Genomic DNA, 12,275 nt, shown 5'->3' with positions numbered 1-12,275 from the left:
AGTACCCATCCACTGGACCTGTACAAGCTAGTACATAGTTCCAGAATTCTGGAATAAGTTAACAGGTTATTTCATGGGCAAACTTCGATTCGGAAAGGGTGAACAAATTTTGCTCATCCCAAAACTGATGTGGTGAGTAAAAAACATATTGTAGAGATCAGATTTTGATCTGATAGAAAAAAATCTTTATGAAAAATTGGTCCGCAGCCATATCCAGATGCATACTTAAAAATATTAACCAAGTGTTGTTACGTCTCTGGTAGTAAAATAATTTTTACCTTCCAAAGGTGCTTTTACTCACTTAAAACTTGTACAGCAATTCCTATGTCAAAATAAAATTTTGAGACAGAATTAAATATCATTAAGCAAATAGCAGTAAACATGGATACAACGAACAAACAATTAATAAAATGTTAAATCAAAAACTACACAAGAAAGCCCTGAACTTAGTATTTCCACCACCAGAGAAAAAACCCAGTACCTTCTGCTCGATTACATATACAGGCAAAATATCAACAAAAATAGCCAAACACATAAAAAAGAAAGGAATAACACCAGCTTTCAGAACAAATAACAACCTAGGCAAATATATTAAAAACAACAAGAGCCAACATAAAAAACACTTACACAGTGGTGTCTACAAACTTAAATGTGGCGACTGCCCAAAAACTTATATTGGTCAAACAGGTAGAAATTTTAATAAACGAATAGCAGAACATAAAAGGGCTTTCAATAATAGAAAAACAGATTCTACATAAGCACTTCACCTTCTAGATAATAATCATTCTTTTAATGACGAATTTAAAATTCTACACATTCAAAATAAAGGCCTTAAGCTATCTTTGTTAGAATCTATGGAAATCAACAAATTAAAAAACACAGATATAATTCTGAATGATCAGCTTGAGACAAACAGTTCTCCCCTCCTCAACCTATTTCATTAGAGACTATAAAGTGTAAACCCATGCCAAAAACAGATCACTTGAGAAAGGCAATTAGCCGAAACAGCTGTAGTGATAAGAATTTAAAATAAACTTTGTGGAAGTTTTGAAAACAAAGTTTTCAGTGTTTTATTGTTACATAAAATGAATTTCCATCAAGTAACGGTCGAATCCATCAATTATTTATTCCAATATTTGTTAATATATCCATCAGCTTGTCGTGTTTTACTGTATCAATGAAGCATGCATAAATATCGCAGTTCACACCTGCACATCGTCGAAATAGCACTTGTATGCTAAAGAGAACCTCTTTCGTACCCACTGCGTTCCGAACACCAAACTGTGTACGGCTGATTTTTCCTTCGCATAATCTATATCCTTTGATGTATGATTTTTGCAGGATATGGATTTTGTTTTCTTTGGTAGAGCAATAAACGTTGACTTTAGCCATTATCTTGATATTACTCCGTTTAAATATATGTCATTGAATATTGTTGTTAGTCGTTGAGTACCATCGGTGTTAAATAGCTTTATGAGTTCAGTATTGTCAGGTCCAGGAGCTTTACCATCTTTTAGTAGTGATATTGTTTTTTTCACTTGATCTGATGTGATTGATAAGTGATTATTACATATGTAGAACGGAGGTTGTTCGGGTCTATTATCATCAAAGAGTTCTTGTATGTATTTGGTTCATATGCATATTTCTTGATTTTTATCTGTGACGATGTTCCCCTGTTGATCTTACAGTTTGCTAGCTGTGTTGGATTTTTGAAGACCACCTGCTTGTTTTACATTTTTATCCATATTAAATGTATCGTATTTTTGTTCCAACATCTCTATCTCTTCACACTGTGTTTTTAACCAATTTTCTTTCGTATTTCGGTTTTTATTTATCTCCAAATATTTTTGTACATTTTTTTGTCATTTATGCTTTGGTACTCTTTACTTTAACTCTCTACTTTAACACTCTGGTAGGCATTGCAATTATAATTTGAACGTAGTGAATAAGAAGTTAAAATCCAACCAGGGTGGACGCTGCATTTATTAGTTAGTATCAACTTAGAAACCAACGAGTTTGAATGTTTCCTTTTGTTTCCTTTGTATAGATTGATAACTCTCGCGTATTTGTATTATCAGTATCAACTTAAATTCAGCGAGGTCTGTCTTTAATTAGTTTAGAGTAAAAACTCTCGCGTATTTTATACAGTTATTGTGTGTCCCGTTTATAATTTAAAAGCTACAGGTTTCGCAAACGCTTATAGTTAACTAAGTTTATTTATTTCTATATTTTATATTTTATATTATCTATTTAGAATTAGTTTATAAAAATATAAAAAGTATCTTACGACAAAAATCAATTTTTATCATTAACAATATATCCGTCAGACATTTCGCTATTACCTGTCTGTGATGAACTATCAACTAGCCAGTCATTTGAGCTACGGCGATCATTATTACGAAGGAGAACTGTATGTAATTGGGAAAATGCACAAAGTGTGAAATGAACCGGAGATCGACCACAATTTTCATACGTTTGTGGTTTGCGGTGAGCGATTACAGCCGGCAAAAGCGAGCGTGTGTTCTTTGAAAAGCAGCTGCTTTGACAATTTGCATGCATGCACTTCGCGACCAAAATAATGGTACTCGGGGCGTGTCATTATTAATACTATTTCGAAAGAAGGGAATATTTCAGGAGTGTGTCATATTAGAAATAGATGCTCATTTTTATAACACGCATTTATATATCTAGTAATACAAAGAAGAAGAAGAGTTTCCAATGTGAATTTTTTTTTTCACATATAGGGACTTTGAAGCTATTTTTATTAGTTCATATGTAATATTATAACGATCCTTTTCACATGTTTCACAGTAGTATACAGGGTGCGGCCGATAAACGGCCAATTAGAAATATCTCGAGAACTGTACTTTTCTACCATGTATATGAAGTTCAATATCCTCTAATGTAATTATTAATAAAAGTTTAAATTCCTCAGGAACTTATTAACCAGATACTGCATTATCGTTTACAGCAGTGATTCCCAACCTGGGGGCGATCGCCCCCCGGGGGGTGATTTGAGATATTCAGGGGGGCGATAGAGCGAAGGGGGCGATATGGGGGGCGACAGCGAAAAGGGGGCGATAAGAAGGGGGGGTTTAGCATCCGGAAAACGAGAAATGGGTAATTGAGAAAAATAAGAAAAGAGAAAAAAAATACAATACTTTCGATCGGATATCCATAGCATAATAAAAAGTAAATATATGTATACCAATGCAGGTAATAATAACACAAACATCTCGTCTAGTCACAGATCTTATCGAACACGAGGCGTCACAATATTAGAATCATTATTAGTCACAATGTTAGAATTCGGACAGAGACGTCGACGCGTGGCAATATAATTATTTATTGAGAATTGCGAGATAGTGTTTTTATTCTTTGCCTTCTCTCAAGTTGTAATTAATTACTCTTTTATTTTGCTCTCAAATGTCAGCACCTAAAAAGAAGTGCCGGCAGTACTCAACGGAGTATTTGAAATATGGATTCATTGAATTGCCAGGAAATAAGAATCTACCATTGTGTCTCAGTTGTGCAAAATCTTTGTCAAACGAATCTATGAAGCCGCCTCGTCTTATGGATCACTTGAAGAGGATTCATCCAGAGAAGTCAGACAGACCCGTCCAATATTTTGCGGTGAGTAAAAGTCTTTTGTTTGTAGGATGTAATTTTTCCATGTACAGTTACAATCATTGAATAGTTTACAGACTTACGTATCTAAAAGCCTATCCTATATATCTTGTAGGAGCCTATTTTTTAAATTTTTACCTCGTTTAAAAGCACCTTTTACGTCAAAGTATTACAATGTAAAAATTAAAGTGTAAACTATTTAGTGATCGTAACTGTACCTAGGTATCAACATATTATAATTATTTTTACTTTCTATTACCAAAAGTCAGACTGAAAGAAAACCTTTTTTAAACTTTATTACCATTACTTATAATAATTAAAGTGAATGTGTATTTCTTTCGTTTACAGGAGCTCGAGGCAAAGTATGAAAGGCGAGTTACTGTTGGGTTATTGATTGCAAAAGCTACCAAGAAAAACGACAAGGGTTTACTTGCTTTCTACAAGGTATCATTCTTAATAGCAAAAAGTAGCAAGCCGCACACAATTGGAGGAGAACTCATCCTCCCAGCTGTCAAAGAGATAGTTGATACTATGTTTGGACCCAGTCAGGCCAGCCAAGTTACAGATGCAGTTCCTCTCAGCAATAATATTGTCTCCAGAAGGATTGATGAAATGGGAGCGAATGTCGAAGATGTTCTCTGCAACAAATTGAAAAGCAGAGAGTTTACTGTGCAACTTGACGAGAGTATCCTGAGTGACAGCACAGCTTTGCTGCTGTCATATGTCCGATTCATTGACGACAATGGAGAAATGGCCGAGAAAATGCTATTTATTAGAAGTCTGATTACTGATACAAAAGGATCTTCCATATTTGAGGTCATTAAGAGATTTTTTGAGGAAAAAGAGATTCCCTTATTAAATATGATCGCCTGTGCTACTGACGGTGCAGCAGCAATGACAGGACGCCATTGGGGATTTATTGCACATCTGAAACAAGCAGTACCTGGAATTTTGTGTATTCACTGCATCATTCACAGAGATAATTTTGCTGTCAAGAATTTGAGTGGGAGGTTGCACGATTGTCTTCGACTTGTCATAGATGCGGTAAATAAAATTAAAACAAAACCAAAGAATGATCGAATATTTCGTATACTTTGTGAAGAAAATGATGAGATATTTAATACATTGCTACTACATACGGAAGTCCGCTGGCTTTCTAAAGGCAATTGCTTAAGGCGGTTCTTCAGTCTCATGGATACTGTTATTGAATTTCTTAATACTACTGACCCCACACTGAGTACAGAACTACAAGAGAACCGAAATGACATCGCTTACTTATCAGATATTTTTAAAAAATTAAATGAAATGAACCTGCAACTACAGGGGAAGAACATAAATATGGCCAAAGCGAAGGGAGTAGTAGGAGCATTCATTGACAAACTATCTATTTTTGAAGAAAATATGCAGAGAAGAGACAGAAGAAAATATGCACCAAATTCCCCAACTTGATATCTTCTTGTGGTGATTCTGAGGATCTTCAAACATACTGCCTCCACCTTCAAACACTGAAAGAAGATCTGCAGTCCCGATTCCAAGATTTGACTAGTCTGAAAGTGCCAACTTGGTTTATCAATCCTTTCAGCGTGGAAGTTTCAACGGTATGTTCTTGTCTTCAAGAAAACTTGATTGATTTGAGACATGATGTTGAAATTGAAAGTTTGTTTCGGGAGTGTGGGTACGAAAGTTTTTCTCCGCGGATAAAATAAGTGTATCCAATCTTGTGGAATGCAATCAAATTATTATTATTGGCATTTCCCACAACATATCTAGTGGAGAAAGGTTTTAGTTCTGTGTGTATATTGAAAAATAGACAAAGAAATAGGCTCGACATAATAGAAAGAGGGGATTTGAGGTTGTTATTAACCAACATTGAGCCAAACATAAAGAAATTATGTGAGGGACACCAGGCCCAAGGAAGCCATTAACAATTCTTTTACACACATATAACCATTTATCATTTTACGAAATGTAAAAATAAATAAATATGGATACTTACCTTTTGTATAGATTCATTATTTGTTTCAATTTAATTGGGTAGGGGGGGGGGCGATTGTAGTATTCATAACTGGTGAAACCTGTCTAAGGGGGCGATCATGGGAAAAAGGTTGGGAACCACTGGTTTACAGTGTAAAGTTGCCTTTTTCATTATACAAAATGCTGTCAAAATTGGTATAAAACCGGCATCCTAAATTTTCGTCTAATTACTTTTTTTTCAACTGGGACACCGTGTATGTGATTCATTATTTTGAAAAAATATATTTTTCACTATCGATCTGTATGCTAATATACCTGTCTCTTGTAGTTTGCATATAAATAAACTTTATACATTTTTGTCACAGATAGTGTCTCAGATAGTGAAAAACATATTTTTCTAAAATGGTGACAGGGTGTCCCATTTAAAAAAAGGAATTAGGCGCAAATTAAGGATCCCTGTTTTATGCCAATTTTGTCAGCACCCTGTAAAAGGCAACTGCACACTATAATCAATAATGCTGTATCTGGTTAATAAGTTCATAAGGACTTTAAACTTTTCTTCAAAATACATTAGAGGATATTGAACTTTACATACATGGTAGAAAAGTATAATTTTCATATAAAAACCATTATAACTCAAAAACGGTTCATAATAGGTATAGAGAAGTATTAACGAAAAATGTTTAGAATAATGTAAATATTTCTAATATTAAAACTAAACAGGGCGACCCATTAAAAAACAAAGTTATAAGCAAGTTCCGGTGTGACCGGAAGTAGCACATAGATGAAAATATTTTCATGTCTTACACTCTTCAAAACCCCTTCATTCCAATTTTCATCATTCAGTTACCTTTAGTTCTCGATGTATTTCTAATTGACCGTTTATCTGCCGCACCCTGTACACAGGCCTTAGCAAGGATATCGTGCAGCTAAAAATGTACGAGTCATTTCGTCTAAAAAGGTGTGCTTTTTTGAACATGGTATGCGTTGTAACATATCTAAGAAGATAATAAAGATAATCTTTGTTTTTTTATTACCAGAACGCTATGAAATTTTCTGTAATACCAAAATAGTAAAGTACTATCGTAGCCTCAGTGTTCAATTATAAAACTGATGGCAAGATATTTATGATATTCTTAAATGGAAGCTAGAAACTGTTACATGTATAATCAACAACAAGCCCATTTGTATTGAAACATATATGTAAATTAGAAATTATTCCTTTTAAAGAAATCCCCAGTGAATTACCTCAAGGAATCGGTAATTGATCATGAATAATATTGTTCATTGACAAAAAATAAGGTTTTAAGGTAATAATGTGCAAAGATTATTTAAGTATTGGTGTTAATATCGAGAGAGGTATTTCAAAAAGTTACAACTATTTATGGATGATGGATACATACATAGTGTTTCATTAATGTGTGTAAATATTTTAACTGCACAATGCTGATGCAAAATATGACGATTTCGCCTAAACTTCGTTCTTATTTTTCGTAGACCAACTGTGCTTTTAAGTTTGTGAAAAAAGGCTAGTTTTAGAACATAAAAGAATAATTTTTCGTTAGACAACAATACTAGCAGACTACCAGCCCATGAGGAATTTTGAAGGGGTCATTACGAATACTACAATATGTAATAACAACTTCAACAATTCTATTCCTTTTCTATTCTATCCTATTCCTATTCTATAACTTTTTACAAACATTTGCAAGAACCATAACTTTTAGACAGCATGATTGCCAAAAATACTTGTACACATAAAGTAATCATTTGGAATTGACGCCGTACATTTTTCAATGACCTCAATAAATGGGGGTTAAAATCAAGGGTTGCGCCCTAGGTTTCTTACCCCTGTACCAGACAAAATGTACGACACTGCACAAAAAGTAATCTAAATAACGATCCGAAACCCTAGAATAACAGAGACAGTGTTGGGTTGTTCTCTGCCGAAACTATGTATATGAATGCCGTAAATTCATGTATCAATGTATCAAATTGTCGAAAATGGGTCAAAATTTTTTGAAAATCAAAGATTGTCCCTGCTGCTGGTACCAATATTTTTGTAAGGCATTAGGTCGCTGGTCATTATTTTTGTATTAACTGCCTAAGTTATAAATGTCGTACAAATATGTTTGGCCAAAATGTCCCCCCCCCTTTTTTGTCCCTGTTTGTAAATTTTTTGCTCCCTGTTACTTTTGATACACGTAGAATCATTTTAAATTCATTTTTTTCTGAGCTATATTAATGCAAAAAATAAGTTTTTGGGATAAAAAATTAGAACTTTTAAACTAATCGATGAATGACCCTGAAAGTTTGAGGATATTTTTAATAATACAAGACTCAACCTTCCCCGCAATATCAAGGCGGTAGGTTCATTTTCAAAATAGTTATTAAGGTTTATTGAAAATTAAAAATTCCTTGATTTTTTACAGCTTCCTGTATAAAAAAAAAATAGTAAATTATTATTCACAAATCACCATTTTAAAGATATAAACGATAAACGTGTTTTATCAGAAAGTTACATGAAATTTCGTTAAAAATGCTTTACGTTTGCTGGTAGACCAAGGTAGTTAAATGGATGCATTTTTGGCCTCGAAGTGTTAATAATTTAAAAAATTCATCGAATCCACTACAGAAAATATAGGTTATAGTAAGTCAAAGTCCCAGGAATAACTAAATATATATATATATATATATATATATATATATATATATATATATATATATATATATATATATATATATATATAGCAAACTCTTAAATATTGGGGAAATCTGCAAGAAAGACTCTAATGAGTATCAATTGTTTCGCCGAACGTTTTCGCCAAATAGAATTAATTTGGCTTCTTCAGGGCTGAAAGAGAATAAATTATAATTAGCTACCATATATTATCTATTAAAACATTATTGATCTTACCGTAACTTAGAACTGTAGAGTTAGAATATTAAAAATCTTTGCTAGTAACATAGTGGTGTTTTTTGTTACTATGTGCAAAAAAAGTTTTTTTAAGGTTTGAAATGTATGGTAGCTTTGAACTTAACACGCAAAGGTTTACCCAAGGTTAATCGAAAAACCCAATGTAACTACATTTAAAAGGAGGTAATTCTTTGAATTGTCGGCAATAACTAAATTTTTGATTTTTAGAAAGTTTAAAAGTGAGGTTCTGTTTTAGCCAGAACGCATGCGTTGACAAATTCAAGTAGTTCTTATGAATCTTTATGTCGTTAAGGTTCATTGGTAAAAACGAATGAAATTAAATCCCAGTATAGGGAAATATTATTTTGATTTCCTTTATTGAATTATATTCTATTGTTCATGTATTATTATATCTTATTGAGATGTATCAAAGAAAAGCAAGGGAATGTTATCTTTTTTAGTTAATGAAAATTAATTATAAAGGTAGGTTAGTTGTTAATGGATATATCAGTCAAGTTAGTTATGTGTGATGTTGTATTGTTCTTGGTATCTGATTTAAGTAAGAAGTGGTATATATCGCTTAGATTCTTAATGTCACTCTTAACATTAATGGAGAAATCGTTAAGGAAAATATAAGACATTTCAATGAACTCTCTTTTAGATTTATTGTTCTCACGGTGGAGAATTGTAGTGTTCGTATAGTCCATGAGATGACCAGTGGAATGGACATGTTTGACTAATGCACAACGGTCAAGGTGAAGTCGAGAATCACTTTTGTGTAGTGTAATACGTGATTTCAATAATTGAGATGTTTGACCGATGTAGGAATTGTTGCAAGAGCGACATGGAATGTTGTAGACAATGTTACCAAGCCTATCTATGTGAGTCTTATCTTTTATCTTAGAATAAAGATTATTAATTGTTAGGGCAGATCTACACATGATAATCGTAAAAGATGACAAAAATCGCGCAACCTTCATTTATTCAACAGCTGTATAAAAACTGGCTTTATTTGCGGCAAAATTCACAAACTTGTTACGAAAGCTGCTGAAAGATATCGAAGTTTTACTGTCAAGCTGATACAAATTTTATTTAAAAAATTTTCACGCGCTTAATTGACATTCAATATCGCCGGTCGCTTCAAGCGTTGTTTCCGAGAGAACGCTTCAATCTACAGAAAAAGTGCTTATAAACATTTTTGTTCCAAATTTGGGGATGCCCATGGGTAGGAGTTTTTATTTCTGTTTTGGACCGAAAATTGACACCTACAAAATTAGGCTTTTTTGTATGATTTTTAGAGGTTCAGTGACAATTTCCTTTTTAACGACTGACAAGTAATGGTATAATGATGACATCAAATAAAATCAAACAAAACATTTAGCAGCGGTAAGAAAGCATGTTGTGGTATTGCATAACTATCTTTGAGTTGTTTTTATAATAGTAAACTATTAACTATGCTTATCAAAAGGTATTCCCTGTATCTTTATCAATATTTCAATCAATATCAATATCAATATCAATATTTTATTAGAGCAAGTTGGCTGAAATCGTAATATTTTTTATGTGTAGAACATACTGTTTCCTTCTGTACAATTACTTAAGGACCACCCTGTATATAATTAGCGTAAATTATGTATTTAAGCATATTATAGATAGATGATAGATATTGTAGTTAGTTATGTGTTGATATTGGTAGAGTGTTGTAGACATCGGCTTTTTTTTACGATACTCGGCCCTATCTTTTTTAAAATAAAATACCACGTATACTACCAGCAAACTTTTTTCATCATTGCTTCAGTCTCTTTTCTAATTATATGTTAATGTTTTTCGTAAAATAAGACTGAATGTACTATAATGAAGCTTCCACACTTTTTGTTTTATCTTAATAACACTAGATATTAGCAAAGCACTTAGCTGAAATGCAGTTCTAATTTAAAATAAAAACTAAACGTATATTTTGATAATAATATGATAATAATTGTCTTTTTAATAAACAACAAACAGTCAATTTCAGATTAAAGTAATTTCAAAGATATGTTCAATGTTGTGATTATAGCCGTGTGTGAGAATGAACAGTTTCGTGCCTGACACATTATTAAATAATTGCGTAATTGTGGAGAGGAGGATGCACAAGGAAATAAATACCAGCAAATTGATACGATATAAATATACGCCACAGATGGCTGCCCAATTAGTTTCGTTTTCTGCTCGTTGTAGTTAATTGATATCTAAAAAAATGCATTCTACACCTAATTTATCACTGTGACTCATAATATCTATCGAGTATAATTTAGAAGTTTTGGAGTGACTGTCGTTCTTATCGTGGGCTCTCCGGGTTGGGTGCACTATAGTGATTGAAATTAACGAATTATACGCAATAATTTTGGACAATGGCTATGCAACATCCGTTACTCAATTTATTATTCATTAGATCGTTTTATGAGCTGCCTTTAGAATCATTAGCGTGTATCCTCTAAAACCAAAGAAGGAATATGCATAGAAAAGCTATTGTTTAGTTAATAGATAAACATTTTCATTTTTTTCATAACAATTAAATTTTCATTGAAAGTGTTTAAATTTAAAATAAAATTTAAAATAATTTGAAAGAAACAGAACAAGTAGTAAATAAACTAAATCTGTCAAAAAAAACATGTAGCCTCAAAAAACAAAAATTTTAACATTATTTTATCCAGATCCAATCAAATACTTTATTATTGACACTGCCAACGAAGATGATTTTCGATAACTAGATATCAGATAGAGAAAACAGAAAAATATAGCCAAACGTAGAGCCTAGAAAGCACAAAAATTTATTCAGATTAAATTAAAAGAGAAAATAGCTAAGGCACTACAAAAAATAGAAAAATATAAAGCAGTTGAACCATTGGAGAAGTGGATAACGTTAACAAAAAAAGGAATAAGTTAGTCAAAGCCTTAATACATGGAAGAGATTAATTGATAGACGGATATATCAGAAAACAGAAATATGTGAAAATCATTTTGAATTTATATAAGACAAATCAACAGCTGATATGCTTAAAGGAATACGAAAACACACATGATAAAGACCATACCCAACATACCAACCTAATGGTATGTTTTTCTTCTTCTAATTCTTCTTTTTATGGAGACATGACTCTGCTTTTTATTAAGCGTCCAGTAAGTTGTTACTCCATTGTCTTCGTGGTCTTCCTACTGTTAGTCTTTCTACTGGAGAACCGTCTTTTGCCATCTTTACTACTCTATTTATTTTAATTCGGCTTATATGATTGTTCCATTCTACCCTTCTATTTCTCACCCAATCCTTAATGTTCTCCACCTTCCATCAACGTCGTATATCTGTACTTCTAGCTCTGTCCCATAGTGTTTGCCAAGTGTTTTTTCAAGTGTTTTTGTCCCAGCTGTTTCTAACATCCTTTTTGTCCCCTCTGTGTCAGGTCGTGTTTCTTCCACGTATGTCATTATTGGTATGATGACTGTTTTGTAAATTCTGCCTTCCAATGCTTTCGCGATATTTTTATTTCTTTGTCTACAGCTGTTTGCTCTATTTACTTGATCTTCCACTTTAGTTTCGAGCTTACCGTAGCTAGAAAATGTGATGCCTAGATATTTAAACTCTATCACTTGTTCTATTATCTGACCTTCCAGCTCCAATTTACATCTTAGTAAATTTTCTGTTGTAATCATGTATTTTGTCCTTTTTGGAGAAATTAACATGTTAAATTTTTCTTTCGGTTATATTAAATTGGTGCAGCAT

General features: G+C 32.7%; 1 protein-coding gene across 1 annotated transcript; it reads left to right on the top strand.

Moving 5' to 3' along the window:
- The first annotated feature begins 3,426 nt into the window (after positions 1-3,426).
- Positions 3,427-10,739, top strand: LOC140451258 (zinc finger MYM-type protein 6-like). Its single transcript, XM_072544997.1, has 3 exons — positions 3,427-3,633; positions 3,976-4,671; positions 10,575-10,739. The coding sequence occupies exons 1-3, from the start codon at positions 3,427-3,429 to the stop codon at positions 10,737-10,739; spliced, it is 1,068 nt and encodes a 355-aa protein (XP_072401098.1).
- Positions 10,740-12,275: the final 1,536 nt, after the last annotated feature.

This window comes from Diabrotica undecimpunctata, chromosome 9, assembly GCF_040954645.1.
Source record: "Diabrotica undecimpunctata isolate CICGRU chromosome 9, icDiaUnde3, whole genome shotgun sequence".
NCBI lineage: Eukaryota > Metazoa > Arthropoda > Insecta > Coleoptera > Chrysomelidae > Diabrotica > Diabrotica undecimpunctata.
Note: the sequence above shows the minus strand (reverse complement) of the source record. Positions and strands in the feature narration are given on the sequence as shown.